The sequence below is a fragment of the Xenopus tropicalis genome, chromosome 5, assembly GCF_000004195.4.
Source record: "Xenopus tropicalis strain Nigerian chromosome 5, UCB_Xtro_10.0, whole genome shotgun sequence".
Taxonomy (NCBI): Eukaryota; Metazoa; Chordata; class Amphibia; order Anura; family Pipidae; genus Xenopus; species Xenopus tropicalis.
In genome coordinates, this window is record NC_030681.2 from 94,817,766 (window position 1) to 94,843,494 (window position 25,729).

Below are 25,729 nucleotides of genomic sequence, written 5' to 3' on the forward strand. Positions count from 1 at the left end.
TTAAACTGCAGTGTTTTTCCTGCTGCTGCTTTAAAAAAAAAAAGACCAAATCCCACTGAACAGTTCCATTGAGCCAATGGCTAAAATAAGAGGTGGCCACATCTAGCCACTTATATATCTACCCACCCATCTACCAGATCAGAGCAAGTATGCAAATGAAATTCATAGTTTAGCTCTCTAGACTTTCCTTCTGGGGTTTTAATATATACCCAGCTGGTTCAAAATACTGATGTAAGTAGTTGTTTACTTACTTTATTTTTAGGATCTTTAAGATTAAACATTAAGCTTCTGTATTTGTTCTTATACTTTGAATCTGTGTCTCGGTAAAAAGAAAACAGTTCCTTTTCAATTCTGGATGAAACTTTTATAGCTCTCTCTTCTGGAATCTTGGAACTTGATTCTGAAATCCTTAAGACAGAAACCATAAGATGTTATTTAATAAAATACATTAGACATCTAAATTTGTGTTCAGGTATACTTATGAAAGTACAGTTTGAATAACCAGCTCTGAAAGAATGCCTGGTAGAGGTAGGCTATGAATGAGCCCTCACACACTCACTCATTCATTCTTTGTGAAGCTGAAGATTAAGAAGTTACTTCATGAGTGCTTAGCCCATTGGAATCCATCATCTCCTCATTCAGTTGGCCAGTGGTAATTTCCCAATGCTGCGTTACATGTCATTTATCTTATTGAAAGGTCTAATTTCATAAAAATATGTGTAAGTATTTTGTGAGTTACCAAGATCCCATAATGTCCACACTTCAGTGCAATTTTATGTTTGCTAAGATTAAAGACAAGTATCATTGTCCTTCAGCATGGCCTGTCCTTCAGCATGGCCTGTTGTGTAAATAGTGATCATTATAGTTTTCAGTTAAAAACTGTATGGATGTAGGGCTGGGCGATATACCGTTTAATACCGAATACCGGTGTTTTTTTTCAAAACTATATTCATTTTTCAGATACCGCAATACCGGGGTGTCAGGGTACTCACCCGTGCGGGCCGGTCTCGCGCGCCTCCTTGCATGCGCGCGTCCCGTTGTCCAGGTGCGGCGCCAGTTCTGCGCATGCGTGGGGGGTATTTAAAGCTATCAAACGCCTCCTCCTGTGCTATGTTCTCTGCGGCCTTGCCTGGGAAACTAAGCCTGCCTCATTTACCTTACGACTTTCTGTTGCCGATCCTTCGCTTGCCTGACTCTGATTTTCAATACTGCAGTAATTATTCTCTAATTTATTAGGAAATGGGGTTAACACCTAATCATGCTTGGAAAAAAAAAATACCGTCAAATACCGTGACACCGATATAATTTTGAAAAATACCGTGATATAAATTTTTGGTCATACCACCCAGCTCTATATGATGTGTCGCATGGTGAGTATTACTGTCCAAAAATGGAAGCAATCCATGACAATTACCTGTTTTCTTGATGCTACTTTTACAGAAAATTCTACAAAACCTTCACCGAGATCAGAGTTGTAAACCATAGCAAGCCTATTTGTCACTGTTCATTCTCAGGATTTAAAGGATACAGGTCAGCCTTGTCCACCATCAGAAAAAAAGTTTTAATTTTACCTCTTAAAAATGTAATTATATCAGAGCTACAAAAAGACTGATGCTGCTCAATGTCCATGCTTAAATGAGGGCTGGGCATGTCCCTTTATTCTCCCCAAGAAAGTGAAAATAACTTTTAGTTACAATTAAAACTGTGCAGTAGAGCCTAAGTGCCACTCCTGTTTTTCTGCTCCAGCCCTATCATATTGGACCAGATTGTCCCTGCTCATGGAGATTAGTGAAGCTGCACCTTTCCCCCCAAAGGGGGTCATAATCAGCTGTTAAGTCGTGTATACTAAAGTGGGGCTCATTTGCTCCCAGAAGAAACTCCTTTTACCTTTGATTAGGGTTACTAGATCACTTTAAATCTAGAAAGCTAGAGATCTAAAGCAGCTGGACTTGTTAAAGGGAACCTGTCACCTTAAGAAATAATTCTAAATTGTTTTCTATTGTGTTTGTCAAGCAAAAGAAACTTTACTTATACTATATAAACTATTTAAATCTTATTTTGTCAGCCTTGGAATTCACAATTGCAGCAAGCAGGTAGGTGCCACTTTGTGGACACTGTTATCAAAGCAGGCATTGCATTCTGCCAAAATCTTGTTTCTGTGCCAGACTGGGGGGACCTGATGCTCATGTCCATGTACTGGTTACAAAATTACATGGTGAGAAGGGAGGGGCAAAGAGAGGAGTGCAGCAACATCTAAGGGCTCTGGCACACGGGGAGATTAGTCACCCGTGGCAAAACTCCCTGTTCGCGGGCGACTAATCTCCCCGAGTTGCCTACCCCTGCCATCCCACCGGCGAACATGTAAGTCGCCGGCGGGATGGCAGACGCGGCGTCGCGATTTCGCGCAAATCGCCACGCCGCCGCTGATGCAGAGAGACAGATGTGCCCCTTCTGCAACGAGCCGAGGGGGTCGGTCCTGCGATGCGATTGTCGCAGGACCATCCTACAAGCAGCAGACACGATCGCATCGCGTCTGCTGTTTGTACTGCTTGCTCCTTCATCTCCCCCTAGCACCGCCTCCCACCTGCTTCCTCCCGAGCACTGCAGCATGGAGGAGCAGGCAAGCGATCTGATCTACAGGACAGGTAAGTGCGATTTTATTTTTATTTATACACACTTTTACACACACTTACATACATTTATACACACATACAACACACTTAACACACTAAAAACTGTTTATTTTGACAGCGTGACTATTGGATCAGATATTCTGACCACTAATTATGCTGTCATGTGACTTATTTTCATTGATTTACACAATTTTTGTGGTTTTATTGCATTTTTATCCCTATATTAGTGTTCCTGATCTGATTTTAGCATAGCTTTGCCATGTGTAACTTCGGTGTACAAAAATAACTTTACCTATTTTGAATTCATCAGAATGTGTACTTTCCAAAAATATATGGTTTTCTGGGGGTCTCTGTATAGTTAGGTGGGGGTTACGGCACATAGTACGCTGACAGGGGGCTCTGTGTGCAAAAGCTGAGTTGGCGAGAAATCCATATGTGCTATTTTCATTTTGGGTTCAGTACATACCACAGACTTTGGTATATCTATGCATATTGGGCATCAAACTGTTCAGTAGACCTCTGGTGTTCCTATTTGGGGTGATTTGCCATTGTATGCAAGAAACTGTATGAGATAAATGCGGCTAACTGCAACATTTTTATGCGATTTTCTGAAATGTCATAAAAACCACTCACTTTAGGAAAGCTTTGCAGATTGGTACTTTGGTGTAGAAAGGACTCTTTACCCATGTTGAATTTGTCAGAATGTGTACTTTCCAAAAATATAGGGTTTTTAGGGGTCACCCTACATTTCTGCAGCAAAACTGCCGTGTGTTTATGAAATTTGGTAAAGATAAGCCATGAAATTAGTGAGCATAAGGTATATTTGGGGGGTCTCTAAGTGCAATGTGCTTTGATAAACCTATGTACAGTGGGCATAAAACTGTTCAGTAGACCTTTGGGGTTCATACTTAGGGTGTTTTATCTTGGTACCTAATGACCTGTAGAAAATAAGATGCTGCATAGTGGAAGTTTTGAGGTGATTTTTGGAAATGCCATAAAAATCGTCAAACTTAGGAAAGATTTGCGGCTTGGTACTTTGGAGTAGAAAGACATGAGTACCCATTTTAGATTCGGGGGCATGTGTACTTTCCAAAAATATATGACTTTCTGGGGTGAATGTACTTTTTACTAGCGTTATCCCACATATAATGATGTAAATGTGTTGATTTTGCAGAAGCTGAAATGACATGTTCACATTGGGGCCCCTACATGCCACATTAGGTAAACCTATACATATTGGGCATCAAACTGTTCAGTGGACCCCTGGCATTCATATTTAGGGTGTTTTATCTGGTTACTTTATGACCTTTAGGAGATAAGATACTACAGACTGGAAGCTTTGAAGCGATTTTTAAAAAATGTCACAAATTTTGATAAAAACCAATAACTTTAGGAAAGCATTGCAACTTGGTAGTTTGGAGTAGACAGACATTTGTGCCTATTCTGGATTCCCCAGAATCTGTTCTTTCTAAAAATGTAAGAATTTACTGGGATAAACCTTCTGTTAGTGGAATTTTTGGCCTTAAAATCTAAAGTATACAGCTTTCTGAAGCAGTGCTTTGGAAATTTGGTTGCGTACTGCTGGGAGTTTTTGGCCTATACAAGTGAGAAATCACCATAAAACTATATATTTGGTATTGGCATGTTCAGGAGACATGGGACTTTCCAAATCAGTTGTATTTTCATGCATAAAATAATTTTTGTTTCTGGTGTATGTGTTTATATTATGGAAAATATTTTATTTATTTTTTTAGACATTTAGAAGCCTATATCTTGTTACAGAATTGGAATTATACAAAAATTCTACCATATTTTAAAAGCTTAGGTTGTCCTGAAAAAAAGATATATTGTTTTCCTGGGTAAACTAAAAGTCCCCCCAAGGAAAGGCCCCTAGAGTGAAACAATGCAAAATGTTCAAAAACTGTCTGGCAGTAGAAGTTCCGCTTTGTCCAAAATGGCTGGCAGTGAAAGGGTTAAAATCAACCATACCATGTAAACAAAAAATATCAAAATACCTTTTTAGTAAAATATCTTTGAGAGACTGACGAACACTTTGTCTTATCTGATCAATAGAAGGTTTAGGAGTTGGTGGGGAAGAAGTCTGGGGGTTAGGTGGTGGCCCTTTCCGCTCTTGTCTCTTCCTTTTGTTTTCCTGTTTTTCATTAACACCTGCATCAATGAAAAATAAGGATAAAGCAAGTGGCATTTTTTAAAAAGTTAAAAAAGTTTTTATAAAGTTTTTGGTTTTTTTAGAACAAAGTAAGGCATATTTATATTTTTCTTTATGCAGTGTGACTGTTGGAGATGTGGAACCTACTGGATTTTAGGCCTTACATGGGTAATCTTTGTCAAACTGCCAAATGGATTAATAACAATTGTTTTATGTCCCTGATAAAATTTCTTAATTGCTTCCCAAGACTACACATTAAATTCAGAGGAATAAAAGACTCATACATAGGTGCTAACATTATATAACATGTGACTATATTTCCAAAAAGGCATATTAGTTACATGTTCCATAACAATTAATTCAAACTTGAAATTAACAGTTTAGGCAAAATGGGTTGCATGGTTCTACCATTCTTCTTGAGAGAGGGTATAGCTAATTAAATTGTATAGGATGTACGTTATAAGTTTTATGGGGCAGGATGCAATGTGGTGCTATGTCTTAATGTAGCAGTGCTGAAAAGAAAGTAGTCCACTCTGGTTTTTAATAGAGCCAGAGAGAGGGAAGGTGCTAGCCAATTCAAGGTTATCGTCCATCTGGCTGCAGCTACTTATGGTTGGCCTAATTCGATCATTTGGCCCTAGAGAAAAGAAAGTTCAGTCTAAGTATCTGGCCAAATAACACTAAATTATAAAGATATGTCATCATCACATCCAGTATTTATGTATTCCCCATCATATCCAATGCAAAATAAATAACTTTGCATATCAGCAGCATTCTTAAAAATGTTAAAAATACACTTCATTTACTAAATGGCAAAACATACCTCAATTTTGAATTAGAAATATATAGAACTAGGCAGAGAACAGCAATTTTCTTTTAAACTATAAATAGGTTTAAGTAGCATCCTGATAATCCCTCTCATTCACTGTAGAGAGTATATTGGGCAGAGAAATGGCAAGTGTTTGAGGGCATTAGTCAAAAGGGGTTCTAATTATACAATGATAGCTTATCATTAGGAGATATTACAATCCTGTTTGGATGATGAAAAAGTTACTCTACACTAAGAGGGGCTGGTTTTCTAATTGGTGTAGGTATACATTTCATATACACCACTAACCAGCACTCTTTATTAAGTCTTAATTGCACAAGGGGAGATTAGTTGCCCACGATAAATCTTCACTACTGCAGGTGACTAATCTCCCCAACAAGCCATCCCACAGGCAAGAATGTAAATCACTGGTGGGATGGCATACACATTGCTTCGGTCTTCCAAAGTTGCCTTCAGGCGACTTCGGGAAACCAAAGCGATGCGTATGCCATCCAACCTTTATGTGTGTTTTAGCAGAAGCAATTCTCGGTATTGTCTATGGCAGGGTATTTTCTGGTGTTTTGCAGCGGAGACAAGTAGCTACTAATTAGCTACATGTGTCTTCGCCCTACACTTTTTCTAGCAGAACAGAGTTTTGTCCTGAAAGACTGTAACCCATGATAGTCTTCAATGTATTCATTTGAAAAGGTCATATATGAAATGATGCCTAAGTATTGCCAAGAGAATGCAAGCACCCTCTGTTTTAAGTATGACGTGTCACTCCAGTCAAAACCTAACTTGGCTTCAGCCCTCCTGCTTTATACAATGTGGGTCTGGAATGTCCCAGTAGATAGACTATAATTTACAACTCCAAGGAAGCCTACATGGAAGTCCTGTCTAAAGCCTTTACTTCCCTCTACACTTAAAAGTAATAAGAAATATAAAGTAATTTAACCCCCTAGTGGCTCAAGCAAAACATCCTTTACAAGTGCAACAAACAACACAACATCAGGCTATAAGTAGGCGTAAAAAAATAACTAAGGAGAAAAAACACGAAAATAAATATCAACACTTGGCAGCTATTCTGTCCACTTCAACAGATTAAAGCTAGTTTATAGTTGAGTTATTTATATAATGAGATAGCCTAAGATAGCCTATAGGACCCTGTGAAAATCCTGCACAGTGGGATCAGCCATAAGGACAAGGCCCAAAGATATCGCTGGGTAAAGCAATTCATTAGCTAAATGAGCTCTTGTATTGGGGAGCTTTTGGGAGCAGGACATGTAAAAAAAAAAAAAAACTGAACAGCTGGAATGACAAAAAGGAAAAAGTTACATTTCAAACAGTATTACCTAATTTTGTGGTTTTTTCATCATGACATGGAGAATTTAACAAATCTTTTGAAGGCCTTTCACGTTTCTCCTCAGAAATTCGATGTGTTTCTATAGCACAAGCTTTCCGCTGAGATTGTTTTTTAACATCACCATCTTTGCTATCAACCATTTGCTTCCCATCTCCTGAATCCTACCAAGAAAAATATAAGATTTTGCAATAAATTAATAAATTTTCTCTGATTTTCTAGTCAGCATTACAGTGATCATTTTCTACCCAAAATCTGCCCATGTGCAGAGTGACAGACAGATTTCCCTCCAGTCAATGCACAAACACACACGTACAGGAGTGTGCCATAGGCCTTAAGCCCATAGCATAAAAAGTATGCCAGTTATTTCCCCATGTAACTAAAACTCATAATTCCCTTCGTTCTACTCCTTTCTCCCAACCAGAAAAGGAGCTATGTATAACTGATCAAACAATTTTAATGTTAATAAAGGATAAAAGCAAAAATCATAACAAGGTATGATTTTGTGCATCAGTTGTGGTACACAGCATGCAATTCTCAGATTTTTTTTTTTTTTCTTTACTTTCATTTTAATTCTAAGATGACATTTCTCACTTTCTAGATTTTGCATTCCTCTTAAATTTTATAATAATCAAATATTATATTGCTATATTATAACCAGCTATAGGTAATCATGCACCTGGGGTGACAAGGAAATTTAAAAAAGGAAAGCTTGGTACATGGATGGGGGAAAAAGAACAGAGTGTGTTAAGGGGACAAGACCAAATTGAGAAATATAAGAAGATGGAACAAAGAAACAATGGTACAAAGTTAGTTAGACCGCTGTAATTTACATTTAAAAAACATTCTTCAGGGCAACAATGATGTTCAATCATTTGTGCAGCAATAAGAGAGACTATCTTGTCACTAATTTAATAGGTATTTAGTTTTTAAAGGATGAGGCAGACTATAGCCAGCAATCTGCATAAGGTTTTTTTTTATTGCTACTGGAAGTATTTTTAAAAGGATATTTTTTATAAAAGCTGTCATCCCTAGAAAAAATGTTATATTTTAGTGTCGTAAAGGAGGGCACATTTTGTTTGCTCGTATTCCAAAACTGAGTGCACGTTAAGGCGGTCTAGAGGTTGCATTTTTTTTTTTCCTCTCACTTGTGGAGATCTACTGTAGTATTATTCTTTAGTTATACAGTGTAGTCATGTGTCGTTTTATTAAGATGGGTAAGGGCAGTCTTTCTTTTTCAGGGGTGAGGGACAGGAGAGGCCAACCAATGGGCCTTGGGCTTACAAGGCAATACTAGATTGATTTTGCTATTTGATACCAAAGTGCATATGCTAGGCTGCCAATGAGTAATCCATTTAGCTGACTGCAGCAGTCTGTTTTATAACTACCACACAATTCTAGTACAGGTATAGGACCCATTATCCAGAATGCTCGGGACCAAGGGTATTCCGGATAAGGGGTCTTTCCATAATTTGGATCTCCATACCTTAAGTCTACTAAAAAATCAATAAAACATTAATTAAACCCAATAGGATTGTTTTGCATCCAATAAGGATTAATTATATTTTAGTTGGAATCAATTACAAGGTTCTGTTTTATTTCTACATAGAAAAAGCAAATCAGTTTTAAAATTCTGAATTATTTGATTAAAATGGAGTCTATGGGAGACGGGCATTCCGTAATTCGGAGCTTTCTGGATAACGGGTTTCCGGATAAGGGGTCCGATACCTGTATATTAATCACATACTATGGGGCCGATTCACTAAAGGTCGTTAATGCTTAACGCATAGTTTTATGCGTCAAAAAGTGTTCGATAATTAAGTACCGATTCATCAAGTCATTTCACATACGTTACTACTCATATCGCATGCGCAAAAATCCTGATTATCGCAAAGCGCTATTTCCATCACATTGAGGTGATTATCGAATAGAAATAATACTAACGCATAATTCACAAACATATCTGAAGCGTTAAAAGCATAAAATGTGGCAATAATTACTGTGCAAATTAACGCCTCCCAGGAGTAGGCATTACTAAACAAAATTGCAGCTGGTGATTGTCTGTGGTGACAAGATGGAGTTTGCAGTCAGATTATGTGTTCATCCTAGAGTGATGCATCCTCCAGTTTCCAGGAAATTGGTAATTTTCAAAACAGTAGTTTTCAGAAAGTAACAGTTACGTGCGTAATAGTGTGCGCTAATATCGCGTGCTACGAAATATCGCATAAATATATTGCATTGTTTAAACTAACACTTTACATTTACATTACATTAACATTTATTTATAAAGCGCCAACATATTCCGCAGCGCTGTACAATAAGTGGGTTACATACATTGGACATACAGAGTAACATATAAAGCAATCAGTAACCGATACAAGAGGTGAATATATGTCATCGCCAGATAAATAACGACAATAACATTGCTTTTTTTAATTCAGACTAGTGTCCTTTTAGTGAATCGATTGTTAATTCTCAAAATATAAGAAGTGATAATATTTTTAACGCATGCTATAAATATCACTCGTTTTTTCAGCCTTAATGAATCGCCCCTATATGTTTATGAATTGCTCCATAACATTTGGTATTGAAGCAAAAAACCATGCCTCATTGTTATCCAGTATTACATAAGTTACCATTTACCAAAGACACCTATTTTTTTAGGGGTCCCTTTAAATTTAGCCTTCAACGATCAAATAAACAGTATCAATAATAAAGGTGGCCATACACGAGGCGATTTCGCTCGTTGTGCGATGAACGATTATATCGACAAACGATCGTATGGCGATCGAGTTCCCATACGATATGCCATCCACGGGCAACGATAATTCGGGAAAGATTTCGTCGCATCATTATCGTAAAATACGTACGATCGTACATCTACGTACGATCGAATGTCGTTGACTTCCGCTGCTGGCAATCGTGACATGCGCAGAGAACAATCGTTGAAAGACAAATGTCTGACACTCACACCAACTGGCAGATTTTATCGTTAAACGACCAAAATTTTTAAACCTGGCCGATCGATTTTGGGGACGATAATGTCGGCTCGTTTAGTGGGCCGACGATCGTTCGTACACCACCAACTATACGATAACTTAACGATAGCATCGGATTGTTCGGGAATCGGTCGTTTGTAAGTAAAAAATCGGTCCGTGTATGGCCACCTTTACACAGAACATGGGAATACCTTTCTCAACACTTTAACCTTGTGCTTTGAATCTTCTCTCTGCTTTAGGTTTTCGTGCAACATGCTTGGGCTACTCATAGCCGATGACTTTATCACTGATTTTTCAGATTCCATTTTACTCTCTTGTCGCACTTCAATTTTCTGGTGATCATCAGAAACACTTAAATCATCGGTTGCCATTGCTTCATCTTCAGCACAACACTTTACACATATATATTCTTTATCCTCAGTTTCCATTTGCTGTGCTTGGGAAAGGCTCAAACCAACACATTCTCCATGAAACCAATCATCACATCTTCCACAACCTACCATAAACCTGAAAAAATAAAAGTATACAAACAAAACATTATTATTCTTGGTTAGCAATCAAGACAGTGGTCAACATAAAAGTATCTATATAATGCACATTCCTTCTGCCCTATAATTACATTGCAACATCTCCATTAAATACAACACTTTTTTGGTTTTATAAAATTGATCTTCTAATTTTAAGATAGCTCAGTAATGTTAATGATTAGGAATCTTAGGACATGGTTCATTAAATTAAAGGGATAGTGTCTTTTTATTTCTAAATTACACTGTTTACATAGCAAATAATTCACTCTACCATTTAACATTTTATTTAACACTATATTCTTGAAACAACAAACATTTTTTTTTAGTTGTAATAGAGGTGTGTAGGCAGCCATTGTGCTTGAGTCTGAGCTTTTTACATTAGAACTGCTTTCAGGTAACCTATTGTTTCTCTTACTCCCATGTAACTGGAGGAGTCCCAAGCCGGACTTGGATTTCTTACAATTGTCTATTCTGATAGTTACTAGGATTTGCTATCTTGCTACCTTCCCATTGTTCTGCTGATCGGCTGCTGGGGGGGGGGGGGAGAGAGGGGTGATATTATTCCAACTTGCATCTTAGCATAAAGCGTGACTGAAGTTTATCAGAGCACATGTCACATGGCTGTGGCACCCTGGGAAATTAAGAATATAGCTAACCCCATGTGAATTTTAAAATTAAATCATTATAAAAACATGTTTTTCCATAACAGTATCCCTTCAATATTCTAACTTTCTTTTCATAGTTATTTCTGTGTTTTTAAACATTGCTATTCACCAAACACCATTAATCATCCATATTACATGCATTTCACAAACCTGATTAGTTGGCTGAATGAAGCCTCTTTCATGTTAGACATTTTTTCTACACTTTGAGATCTTGTTGCCCGTGGTTAAATCTGGGCTACTGTGGGCAATAAATCACCCCTGAATGCTTTCCCACCAGTGATAAAGTGAATCACCGGTGGCAAAACATATGCTGCGCTTTGTTTTCCGAGATTTGCCTCCCCCACTAGCCAAGATTTAACCATCATCTAGCTAGCCAAGATTTAACCATGAGTAACAAATATCCCTGTGTGTCATCGCCCTAAGGGTTTATATCTGGTTTGGGGAAACACAAAGAATCCAAAAGGTACTGCATAAAAGGTTACTAGTATAATAAATGGGTGTACTATTTCTTTTGTAATGTAATGTTAAACTTAAACGTTTCAGTGAAATCGCGGAAGTTGCCTCGAGAGGAAACTTCCGCGATTTCACTGAAGTCGCGTTGCTGCGTATGCCATCCCACCGGCGATTTACATTTTCGCTGGTGGGATGGCATTTCGGGGAGATTAGTCGGCCGCGAACAGGGAGATTTGTCGCGGGCGACTAATCTCCCTGTGTGCCAGAGCCGTAAAGGAAAACTATACCCCCAGAATAAATACTTAACCAACACACATGTTGGTTATGTTAAGTGACCTATTGAAGAATCTCACCAAACAGGAATATATAAATCAGTAAATATTGCCACTTTACATCCTTACACCATTAAGTAATGGGCAGTGTGCTCCCTCAGAGATCACCTGACAGGAAGTGACACAGCTCTGTCCATTAATTGGCTGATGTGACCTAGCATGTATGTGTGCCATGGCTTGTTTGTGTGCACTGTGAATCCTATGATCCCAGGAGGCGGCCCTTAATTCTTAAAATGGCAATTTTCTATTTAGGATTACCCTAAATAGCACATACTACTAAAAAGTATATTTTTATGAAAATGGTTTATTTAGATGAAGCAGGGTTTTACATATGGGCTTGTTTATGCAATATATTTTTATAGTGACCTACATTGCTTGGGGGTATAGTTTTGCTTTAACAACTGCCTTGAGCAAGAGTTACTATGTACATATTATATATTCAATAGCCAAAAACCTACTTATTGCCATGAAGTTTTCGACATGAGCAACAATGTCGGATAGGGCTTCCTACAATCTTATCACTTGCAGAGGTTAGGTCTGTTCCTTCTTTCTTAATGGCTGGTATGTTATCTGGAACAAACAATGGCGGTTCATCAACAGAAATGCTTTTACTACTTCTTCTTTGCCGAGGTGGAACAGACTTTTTCAGTTTAGATTTTTCTTCTAATGTATCCATTGCTTCTCTCTGTTCCCCTACATCTTTTCCTTGAAAGTTTGCCTTGGACGTTGTGGATAGAAGATGCTTAGATGCTTTTTCACTAGACTGAGACAAACTCTTTGTTCGAAAACGCACGTGAGCTGGTGAAGGATGTGTAATATCTTTTAAACCACATTGATTATCATTTAAATCATCCATATGCTGTTTCATGGAATTATCTAAATTAGCATTTTTTTCTGCAGAACACACATTCTTTTTTGCAATCTTTTCACTTGAAGAACCTGCAACATCCTTTGTATTTTCTGACATCTTTTTCTTTACTCTGACAACATTGTGTCTTTCTGGATTGTTTACGTGCCCTGTAAAACTGGTTTCCGTTTTAAGACAGCTAACGTTACCCTTCTGGCTCTTCAGATTCATGCTGGTATTTTTTATAGCAGTTAACTTTTTAGGAATTCTTGATGTTGGCTGTAAATGAGGCTTAGATTTACTGGGACTAGTTTTTTGCCTCCTGACGCCTTTTTTAACATTACTTTGTTTACTGCAGCCTTTTTCCTCCTGTATCATTTTATGGTCTGATATGACCAACTTTTCTTCTTCTTTCCAGTGTTTACTGTATACTGATATATTGCTTTCAACAATATTAATGTTCACATCTGACAAGTGTTCGTTACCAGGATGGTCAGATGGATTTAAACTTTTACCACTATCCAAAGGAACTTTCTCATCAACTGGATTTTCTAGCGAACCATCACTTACAGTTGAATGTGCAAGCTTTTTAACATCCAAGTCACATTTAACAACCCCGGACAAGAGAGCTAGCTCTTTGTGAACATTATCATAAATTACATCTGTTTTTTTATCAGCATTACAAATCTCGCCTTCATAAACATGTTCCTCTGCTGCTTGTGTTAACAACTCAGTGATAGGATGAACAGTGGTTCCTGAATGTGATAGCACAGGTTCCTCACTAACTACACCTTGTTCTTTTTCAGTCTTGTCTTTTAATAAAATAAAGAGATTTGCATTTTCAGAGTGATCCTTTAATTCCAGTGGTAAATGATCATTGCTAGCTTCATCAGAAGTCTTGCTTATTTGTTTTTCATCTTTCTGCTCAGCCGTTATGATTTCATCTTTAAATTCTTTATGTGCTGTTGTTGTTGACCTTCTTGAACTTATAGATGATGTGTGAATTTGTTCTGACTGACTGCTGCTTCTTTTACTTTTCTCTTCATGCTCTGGGGGCAAGACATCATGCTTCTCTTTTCTAGACGACTTGGCTTTTACTCTTGTTACTTTTAAAGGACTTGATTGCTTTTCTGTAGGTCGTTGTCTCAGATTTCTTACACAGCCTAAGAAAAACATAGAAGGAAAGAAAAGAACATTACAGTACTTAAGAGATTTTGTAAAAATAGCCAGTTCTATTTTGTTGCTCAGACAATAGCTCATAATGTATTATAGAAGAAAAAAGTTATAATCACTGGGGGTGTTAAATTTTAGGTACCGCCCACTGATTGTAATATCTAAACTGAGATCTGAAGCCCTTGTTGAAAATTACACCAACCCAATTTATCATCTTATTCCTGAGCCTTCTCTTCAAGTGGACCTGTCACCCAGACATAAAAAGCTGTATAATAAAAGTAGTTTTCAAATTAAACAAGAAACCCAAATTAATTTCTATATTAACACATCCAAACCCATTTTAAAGGCTTTAAAAAAATCCCAGCTGTCAATCATATAGTGCCTGCCCTGCCTCTATGCATTAGGCATAGAGTCGGGGCAGACAAGTACTTTAACTTTCAATTTAGCTCTCACTTTGCCCTTCCCTCCTAACCATCTAATTGTGTAGCCAGTACATGGGCATGGGCATCTGGTCCCCCGTTCTGGCACATACACAAGATTTTGGGGTGATACAAAGCTTGCCTTAATAACAGCATCAACAAAATGGTGCCTGCCTATTTGCTGTGATTGTGTAATTCCAGGACTGAAGGAAACAAGATTTATATTAATTATATAGTGTAAGTGAAGTTCATTTTGCTTAACAAACACAATAGAAAATAATTTTGAATTATTTCTAAGGGTGACAGGTCCCCTTTCAGTCTGGCCTGGGTGCAAATGTGCAGTAGAGTAAAAAGCCAAACTTAGAAGCAAAAAGCAGGCTTTCACTTTACTGTGCATGCACACGTTACATAGTTACATAGGGTTGAAAAAAGACCAGTGTCCATCAAGTTCAACCCATCCAAGTAAACCCAGCACACCTAACCCACACCTACCAATCTATACACTCACATACATAAACTATAAATACAACCACTAGTACTAACTGTAGATATTAGTATCACAATAGCCTTGGATATTCTGATTGATCAAGAACTCATCCAGGCCCCTCTTAAAGGCATTAACAGAATCTGCCATTACCACATCACTAGGAAGGGCATTCCATAACCTCACTGCCCTCACCGTGAAAAACCACCTACGCTGCTTCAAATGGAAGCTCCTTTCCTCTAATCTAAAGGGGTGACCTCTGGTGGGTTGATTGTTTTTATGGGAAAAAAGAACATCCCCCATCTGCCTATAATCCCCTCTAATGTACTTGTACAGAGTAATCATGTCCCCTAACGTGACCCGGAGCTGAGGGGAAGATCAATGCAGACTACAATGAGGTGCTCCTAAAGAAGTACCTTGAGCCGGTCCGGTTTTCAGCAAACAGAGCACTGGCCTGGAGTTTCAGGCAACCAACTATAATAACTGGGGAGTGCCTAACATTTGGAACCCCCTAGTGATTATACTTTTCCCTCTCCATTTTTTTAAAGGGGTGGTTCACCTTTAAGTTAACTTTAAGTATGTTACAGCAAGGTCAATTCTAAGCAACTTTTCAACTTGTCTCCATTATTTGTTTTTCATATTTTTGAATAATAGTGAATTATTTGGCTTCTTCTAACTCTTTGCAACTTTCAAAAGGGGGTCACTAACCGAGCCAAAAAACTATTGGTCTGTTAAACTACAGTTTAATAGTTATTGTTACTTTTTATTACTTATTTTTCTATTCAAGCCCTCCCCTATTCATATATCAGTCTTTCATTCAAACTGAATATACAAAAATGAAACCAGCACACCCTATAGAAAATATGATTTATTTTAAAGCGCTCATTAAGACCTTTCTCAATGTGTTTGTCATAGACAAAAAAAGCAGAGCAACCAAGTCCATCAAGAATGTATCATGTATTATGCACTTTACATTTGAAAATATCTATACTATTTATAACCTTAATTGGACTAAGATACATTAATACATGTGGCCAAAAGTATCTAGACATCAGCCTGTCCAGGGTCTCACCAAGGGTATTAACATGAAGCTGGTTCTCCCTTTGCTTCTATAAGATTGTTTATGGGACTGGCTTTCATTTAACCACAAGAGCATCAGTAGGGTTGAGTAATGATGCTGGGAATCAGGCCTGGTTCACAGCTGGTATTCTACTTCATCCCAAATGTGTTCATTGAGGTTGAGTTCAAGCCTCTATGCAGACTAGTTAGGTTTTACATTTCCATCTTAGCAAACACATTCTGTATGGCCCTTGCTTTGTGCACGGGTGTATTATTGTACTTACACAGTAAAAAAAAAACTTTTCATACTATTGCCACAAAGCAAAAAACACAGAATCATCCTGTCACTAAATGTTTAGCCTTAAGGATTGCTTTACACAAAACCAAAGGCCTAACCCAAATTGTGCAAAGCCCCAGACCAGTATTTCTCCTCCACCAAACGTTGTCATCTTTATGCATTTAGGTAGGTAATTTTCTCCTGGCATCTGCTAAACCAAGACTATTTTGTTAGACTTCGGAATTATGAAATGCCATTTATCACTTGACAAGCTTGCACTGCATCAGAGTCCAGTTCAGTGACATCACACATGACACTTAGCACATGAGGATAGTTTTGGCTCTGACCACCTGTTGTGCTTTTGATCAAGTTAGATAGGACTGAATTTTGCAAAAGTTTGAATTTGATGGATATGTGACTTTTTTCAAACTCAACTCATATGAAGCCATGAAACTATGTATTGACTTTTTGAGCTCCTGAAACTGTCTGACCTTATTGTATTTTACATACTGCATCCTCATCAACATTTCTTCACAGTGAGCCACCAAGAAATGCAGTACTTTATATTAATGTATAACAAACATAGGTATTTATTTATTATTACAATAATTTAATAGATTAACATGGGAATAGTTAATAGACCACTATTTAAATATGCACCTTGTGATCAGAGTGCCAATAAGTATTTGTACCCTGCAGCCTCATAAAAACCTTCTAATGTTGCCTCATGTTAATACTACTATTTCCAGGCATCAGAATTATTGCTTATCCTAAAGCCTACAGTGCAGATGTTTTAAAGTAATATGCAAGTGTGTGAACAGGTGTGCTGCATGTTGTTTAGTTTGTAGTGTGCATGTGTAAAAATAACTAACCAGTAGTAAATGTAGGAATGTCTTTATAACGGGTAAGATACATGCCGAACTTTAATAGTAGGTGGTAATAGAGTGTAAGCTCTTGTGAGCAGGGCCTTGATGGTATTTTTATTCTGTAACCCTTGATCGATAAATTAATGTAAGCCCATTTGTTATAAATGAATGTAAAGAGCTGAATAACTTGCTGGCGCTATATAAATAAATGATGATGACAGTAAGTACCTGAGACTTGCCTCAGATTGCTTTTCTTAGTGGAATGAGGAGTATCATAGATCGTGCAGTGTATGCAACTTGTGTAGCACCAGAAATAGCAAAATGTTGCATATGCCATGACCCTAACAGACGTTTAGATTACCAGAACACTAGCAAATATGTTAATCATGCTTTTTGCCCAAACATATGTCTAGTGAAGGGGGTTCATAGCAAATTGTAAACGCTTAATTAATCCTTACCCTGAGCTATCAAACGGGGAGATTTCCTCAGCGACCTACTTGGAGATTCATTTATTCTATTAATATCTTTGTTTGGTAACATCAGATCCTCTTCATCATTGGGGTCATTGACCTTTACTTTAACAACACCCACATCCATTATTTCATCAAGGACAACACCTATAAAAAGAAAAAAAATATTAAACCACAATAATTTTGGAAGCCATGGCAAAGAGACATTAAAAGGTGACAGAAATGAAATGCACATTAGCTCTAAAAAGAAAGTTACTCTTTAGCCCAGATTCACTACTTGTTTATATGTAACCCAGAGCATTCATTAATATCACCCAGTGCGTGGCCTTACTAAAAATTGAGAAAAAATCCATTCAATAGGGCACTACAAAGCTGCAATCATTTAATGTCAAATTAAATATAGAGGCTGGCAAATGGGTAAGGATCTGGAAAAGAACCTGTAATATATGCCAACGCCAATATTAAATAACTTATATCCCTTAGTACTGCAGAAAGCCTTTAAAGGACAAGGAAAGGCTAAGTCACTTGGGGGTGCCAAAATGTTAGGCACCCCCAAGTGACTTAAATTGCTTACCTTGTACCCCGGGCTGGTGCCCCTGTTAGGAGAAAACAGCACCAGCCCGGGGTACCTGCGAGCAAGCGCTTCCTCCTTCCTACTCACGCTGCAGCCAATTGTCCTGGACAAACGCATGCGCAGTAGAGTGAAAAGCCGACTTCTCTGTTCAAAGTTTGGCTGCGCATGCTCGCGCAATCGTTCAGGAAGGAGGAAGCGCTGGCACCTACCCCGGGCTGGTGCTGTTCTCTCTGTACAGGGGCACCAGCCCGGGCTAGAAGGTAAGCGATTAAGTCACTTGGGGGTGCCTAACATTTTGGCACCCCCAAGTGACTTTGCCTTTCCTTCTCCTTTAATGCCTCTTGTGTACTTTTGATTATAGCGATACTTATATGATTTCCACAATGTATATTTTAAAAACAATTTTTTAATTTAAAGTAGCAGTTCTCAACCCGTGGGTCGGGACCCCTTTGGGGGTCGAACAACCCTTTTACAGGGGTCGCCTAAGACCATTGGAAAACACATATTTCTGGTGGACTTAGGAATAATTTTATGGTTGGGGGTCACCGCAACATGAGGAACTGTATTAAAGGGTTGCGGCATTAGAAGAGTTGAGAACCACTGATTTAAAGGCATATATCAAAAAAGCACCATTAAAGAGATACTATCATTTACTGTGTGTGGGCAGCTATTTCAGTCATTATGCATGATCATGTGTTTGCAGAAACAGCCAGGACAAGCTCCTTGCAAGTCCTTTTGGGCAGTTACTGCATTGTCCTTCTGTAACCCTCTTTTTGTTAGGGTTAAGAGGTGTCTAGACACAATTCCTCTCACTGTATGTAATGTGTATGTGGCTAAAGATGCCACGACGCTTACTTTCTTAAATCTATTTTCAATGTCAGTACCCTCTGCCTTTAACTGCATAATGTATTTGGCATGTAGAAATTTCATTGCAGCATTATTTGATAGGGTAGAATCACTGTACCATTGCAGGTCTATGGATGTAGATAGACAGATTATTACAGAGAAAAATTGAATCATTTTTTAAAAATTCTAATTCTAGAATCTATTAGTAATTTGGCGCTTTCTGGATAAGGAATTTCCAGATAATGGGTCCCATACCTGTATATATTTATATATAGAGATAGATTGATATATAGATAAATATGGACCAGGGTCTGGTACAGTTTTCCAAGTCTATTTGCAACTGTTCTTAATTAGAGCCAGTGTGTTTTTCATAGACGACATTCACCAGTCTGGGGCAAAGGGTTAGGGGCTGCTTTATGACCACATGATCAGGCTTTTTAAAAAAGAAAAGCTTGCCATTTAAAGTCTGGCAAGCTTTTATAAAAAAAATTGTGGAAAAAATATCACATGAAAATTAAAAAAATGCAATCAATGGCTGAAAATATAAGCAAGTTATGCAAGTATTTACCAGGATCACATTGAAGGTGTGTCTATTCTCTTGTTTTAAGTGCAAGTTCTTTCAGTCAGTTTTTCAGGCTTACATTTATTTACTGGTTAGTCAAAGGCTGGACTAACTTAAAACAACATATTACTATTCATTTACCTGATGAAGAGGATATCTGCAAATTTGGATCAGTGCTATCCAAAACTGGTAAGCAGAATTGGGTACTTGCAGATCCTAACATTGGATCCTTGTCGCTCAGCATGTTCTTCAGAGAATCTTCTATGACATGCTGACTTGTGGAAAATTCTTCACCACCTTCACTTTCTAGGTTAGATCCTAGAAAAAGGGCATCATCTAAGTGTTCAGTAGGAATTAAATGGTTAAATGTGTCAACTATATCCATGAAGACCTCCGAGTATCCTTCAATCCTGAAAAGCAAATGATGACAGTTAGTTCTCCATTACAAGAAACATTTTTACTGGCTTAGAAAGATGCATATTTTCTCATGATAGTTGTAAACCAAATTATTTTTCGTTACTAAGTAATACAATGCATCTACAAATATGCATTTCAATTTTAATTTTTGTCGTGATTTTTCCCCTTAAAAAATGGAAACCTAATATACATTGATATTTTTGTTTGGCAATTCTTTAAATCCCTTGAGTCAGTCATTGTACATAACACTTTACCATTCGGCAATCTGGGTTAATTGGGGGAAAATGCCTTCTTCAGCAATTAATCTGGATTGCTGCATGTAATGTATTTTACATGCAGTGATCTGAATATTAATGAAGGGACAGGTATTTTCGGGAGATGTCGCTCACAGTACCACAGATTTTCCATAGGTGACAAATCTCATCTGCCTCCCTGCCAATGGGTTTTGAATGTTTTACCATAGCACTTTGACAATGGCTTAGAGTTTTAAAGTATCTTTAGACATAACTTACGTTATCTAAGAACTTTAAATGCACACCCGGACCCTCCTTCAGTTCAAAATTGTTCACTGTTTCACTAGTGTTAAGTTCAGCTGAGCTATTATAACCTTATTGTTTTCATTTTTGTCTTTTATTTAAACTTTAGTGTTAAGGGTTTTTTATTATAAACTGAAAAAGCCGCAATGACATAGGCTTAGTTATAGATTTAGACCTAAACGTGAACAGTATCCTTATTCATGTTGGCAGTGACAGGCTTGGATGGCCAATAAGGTAGTGCATCAGCTTCCCAAAAGCAAACACCATCTTCATACAGCTTTATAACTGCTGAGATTTGGTAGTGATGAAATACTTTGAGAAGTCGAAGAGAAGTCGGAGATACCATAAACAGAGTAGTCAAAGGATTTAGGCTGATGCCACATGGGGCAGATTTTCGGCCTGCGGACAACCACTTGCCAAGAATCAGCCTTCCACTAGCATCCGTCGTCTACCTTTCCTGCACCTTGTAGCATTTTGTCTGCCCTGTGTGCCATTAGCCTTATAACTGAGTCCACAGCCCTGTCTGAAAACATTTACTTATTTACTGCACCTATAAACACATGTTGGGTCAATTATTCTATGACTGAATAGCAGCCTATGTAACAAGCATCTGTTACAAATTACAATTAAGCATTATATAGATAAAGCATACACAGATAAATCCTTTAGGATAATGCCACACGAAGCATATGGGCAAAAACCGCTTGCCGAGAATACGGACCATACGCTTGAAACCCCCTCTACCTGTGCCTGCACACGAATGAATTGAATATGCTCGGGTGCAGGCACATGTAGCCAATATCTGCATAAAAACCTTTTTATGCGGATATCGGCTACATGGGCCTGCATCCGAGCAAGTGTTTTTCTGCTTGCCGAAAATATGCGCCATACGCTTTGTGTGGCATTAGCCTAAAATCCACATGATTAGTAATGAACAAATACACTTTATGTATTGCTAATCAGCCAGTACTGCAGAGATAGGGTAGCAGGCACAGGCCTATTCTAATAAAAAGTACTAAAGCTTGCCCATGTGTCTATGAAGATTCTCATTCATCCAGGTCATGATATACAGTATCTAGTAGAATTAAGTCTAAAACATGTGCCCTAACCAATAGCAACCAATAAGCTGTTTTTTTTTTGTTTTTTTTTTAAACATGTGACCAGTTACATAGGGTTGAAAAAAGACCAGAGTCCATCAAGTTCAACCTTTCCAAGTGAACCCAACACACCTATACACTCACATACATAAACCATATATACCAACATCAATACTAACTGTAGATTTTAGTATCACAATAGCCTTGGATACTATGCTTGTTGAAGAACTCATCTAAGCCCCTCTTAAAGACATTAACAGAATCTGCCATTACAAATGCTACAATTTGATGGTTGCAATGGGTTTTTGCACATGGGCAACCTTAGTGTATTTATCACATAACCTGAATATGGTTGCTATGAGTCATTGCAGATGGGCAATCTTAGTGAATTTTAAGTGTTCTAAAAAGCCAGTATTTAGGTTCTGCACCCACCAGCATTTATAATAGTGGCAATGCAAATATTTACTTATGGCAATCATGACCTATATTTTTTGCTGTCATGTCTCCTCCTCTAGGAGAGTCAAAAGGCCAAGATGAGTTAGGGCCCTTACATACAAGCCCTTGACCCTGGTCTTCTTTATGAGGACTGTACCCATGGAGTAGGTGTGTCTCATTTCATTTTGGTTAAGCCATGCACAATAAACTAACTGCTAAAGTCACCACACAAAAAAGCAATTACAACACTTTTGTCTAAGTCCTTTTATGTGCATCACTTAAAAACGACTCATTAAAATCATACCATTTCATCATAACAAGCAATGATGTAGAACTGGAATGAGTATTAGTTACACCATTTTGTGGTGTAGCTTAAACAATTAAAAAACTGCCCTTATCTCTTAAATAGGATGCTTTAAATATTGCCTTCTTAAATTTCATGGGGAAAAAATACATTACCTTCCTAATTATACTTTTCCTAAGAATGACCTGCCTCTTGAAGGAGAATGCAAGTCAAAATTTAAAAAGCATACTGCCCAATAGTCCTCCTATTGTTTAGTAAAAACGCCACACTTTTGGCTCACCTAATCAAATATTTACTCAGTCACACTTACTTCACATTTTCTAGAACAGGCAGCCATCTCTAAAAAGGTATTCTCTCTTTCTTTCCCTCCTTGCTTCATACTGCACATGTGTTTCATTCCCTCCCCCCCTCCCCTCTGGCAGATCCGCTTCTGATTGGCTGGTGGGCATGTGTAGCTCAGAACAGGAGACAGGAAAAAGTTACACACATGCTCAGAGAATAGGAAGACTGCCGCTGGCAGCCTACGGGAAGGACAGAGAGATTTCAGTGATGTCACTGTAGTCTTCACACTGCTGTAGGCTGCCAGCACCATATCTCAGAGAAGCAAGCAGGGATCTGGGAATTTAGGTATGCAGTAACTACTTAAAAATAATGCCTTTAGACTTACTTTTAATTTATATTAACCTTTCATTGTCCTTTAAAGTATAACTACTTGAAATTTGCTTTTAAAGTATTATTATAATGCGCTTGTGGATGTGCCAATAAACACACCAAAATCACTTGAGGCTTCATACATCTACTCTGCAGCATCATAGACAGCAGTTTATCTTGCAAGCCTAACCATAACTGCAACTTTTAAAAAAAAATCATGGCAAACTTGTGCCTCTTTCTCTTCCCTGCATACTTCCTTGCAATTTTCCAGGGACAACTACTATCCTTTTAAACGTCTTCTATGCTGAAAAAATAACTTCTTACTGACTGAATTCTTCGACTGTAATGTGAACTGTACTTTAGTTCCTCAAGTGAGAATGTTACAATTTTCCTATTTTCACCAACATTTTAACGATAGAAATATAGAAAGTTGGATTTGTTTCAACTTCTTCCTTCACCCACATACAGAGTCATGTGAAAAGTGCTTCCTCATTCAAAAGTGCTACTTCTGGTGGCCACATTGCATTGGAAAAGTAAAAAGAACATGTTAGCTGCTCTTTTTGATAAAAAAAAAAAAAAAATACCAACAAAGCAAAGCTTTTGAAAGAATAAAAAAATGCCAAAAATAGTAAAAACATAACATACTGTAGAAGCACAACACACAAAATAAAAATTTTAAAAAAGGAATCCGTCCTGTAAATAGGTCGAAGGCATTCCATGTGAGTCAGGGGTAATCCTACAGCCTAAAGTAATTGCCTGCGTAAGTATAAGTACTACCCTATGCCCACATCCTACCATGGCCTGGTGCCATCACAACAATGGTTAGTGCTCCCTAACTCTGCTTGCATGGGTTTCCTACTGGTATTTCAGTTTCTTATAAACACTGAAAAACATACATGCAGGATAATTGGCTCCTAATAAAATTGGCCCCATTGTGCGTAAAAGTAACGGGAACCTTAGATTGTTAACTTCGCTGGGGCAGGGACTTGTGAATGGTGTATAATCCCTGTAAAGCGCTGAGTATTATGTCAGCACTATATAAATAAAGGATAATAATAATGCCAGTACAAAAACCAGTAAATATTTTGTGTAACTCATTACACACTTTATTTGATATGAAGATTATGAAGAACAGCAATATTTATTTGTAGTCTTCTGTACAACATTTCTGATAATCTTCATATCAAGTGTGTGCGGCAAGTTTCATGATTGTGTGTATATAAACTGAGCAAACAATTGTCTGCTGAGGGCAATGACGTGCTGATATTTGTCACATGCATTTTTGAGCAATTATGTGATTTGAGTGTTTTAGCAGAGGCAGTTTTCTGTTCTGTCAATAGCATTTTCTGGTGTTTTGTAGCAACATAATACAGACAAAAAACAGCACTGAGCATCATTTTCTTAAAGGGAACACACAGCCACACGGTGCCAGAGTATGGCACACACAGGCTGCCATACCCTGCCTGTGTGTGCAATACTCTGCCTGCCCTATGCTGCTTGTGTGTACCATATTCTGCCTGCCCTATGCTGCTTGTGTGTGCCATACTCTGCCTGCCCATGTGTGCCATACTCTGCCTGCCCTACCCTGCCTATGTGTGTCATATTCTGCTTGCCATACCCTGCCTATGTGTGCAATACTCTGCCTGCCCTATGCTGCTTGTGTGTACCATACTCTGCCTGCCCTATGCTGCTTGTGTGTACCATACTCTGCCTGCCCTATGCTGATTGTGTGTGCCATACTCTGCCTGCCCTACCCTGCCCATGTGTGCCATACTCTGCCTGCCCTACCCTGCCCATGTGTGCCATACTCTGCTTGCCCTACCCTGCCTATGTGTGCCATATTCTGCCTGCACTACCCTGCCTATGTGTGCCATACTCTGCCTGCCCTAACCTGCCTCTGTGTGTCATACTATACCTTCCCTACCCTGCCTGTGTGTGCCATATTCTGCCTGTGTGCCATACACTGCCTGCCCTATGCTGCTTGCGTGTGCCATACTCTGCCTGTCCTATGCTGCTTGCGTGTGCCATACTCTGCCTGCCCTATGCTGCTTGTGTGTGCCATACTCTGCCTGCCCTACCCTGCCCATGTGTGCCATACTCTGCCTGCCCTACCTATGTGTGTCATATTCTGCTTGCCATACCCTGCCTATGTGTGCAATACTCTGCCTGCCCTACCCTGCCCATGTGTGCCATACTCTGCCTGCCCTACCCTGCCTATGTGTGTCATATTCTGCTTGCCATACCCTGCCTATGTGTGCAATACTCTGCCTGCCCTATGCTGCTTGTGTGTACCATACTCTGCCTGCCCTATGCTGCTTGTGTGTGCCATACTCTGCCTGCCCTACCCTGCCCATGTGTGCCATACTCTGCCTGCCCTACCCTGCCTATGTGTGTCATATTCTGCTTGCCCTACCCTGCCTATGTGTGCCATATTCTGCCTGCACTACCCTGCCTATGTGTGCCATACTCTGCCTGCCCTAACCTGCCTCTGTGTGTCATACAATACCTTCCCTACCCTGCCTGTGTGTGCCATATTCTGCCTGTGTGCCATACACTGCCTGCCCTATGCTGCTTGCGTGTGCCATACTCTGCCTGTCCTATGCTGCTTGCGTGTGCCATACTCTGCCTGTCCTATGCTGCTTGCGTGTGCCATACTCTGCCTGCCCTATGCTGCTTGTGTGTGCCATATTCTGCCTGCCTTACCCTGCCTATGTGTGCCATACTCTCCCTCCCTTACCCTGCCTATGTGTGTCATAATCTGCCTG

The 25,729-nt window shown here is 38.7% G+C and overlaps 1 protein-coding gene across 2 annotated transcripts in view; it reads right to left on the minus strand.

Moving 5' to 3' along the window:
* Positions 1-25,729, minus strand: part of phf3 (PHD finger protein 3) — a 42,349-nt gene that overhangs the window by 12,917 nt on the left and 3,703 nt on the right. For both annotated transcript variants that reach the window (XM_004914500.4, XM_012963495.3), the window contains exons 2-8: positions 19,666-19,934; positions 17,531-17,689; positions 12,406-13,957; positions 10,162-10,477; positions 6,964-7,135; positions 4,649-4,802; positions 252-408 (exon numbers count right to left, since the gene is read on the minus strand). In XM_004914500.4, the coding sequence (XP_004914557.1) occupies positions 252-408; positions 4,649-4,802; positions 6,964-7,135; positions 10,162-10,477; positions 12,406-13,957; positions 17,531-17,689; positions 19,666-19,909 (2,754 nt within the window). In that variant the 5' untranslated portion in view covers positions 19,910-19,934. The remainder of the gene's footprint in view (positions 1-251; positions 409-4,648; positions 4,803-6,963; positions 7,136-10,161; positions 10,478-12,405; positions 13,958-17,530; positions 17,690-19,665; positions 19,935-25,729) is intronic.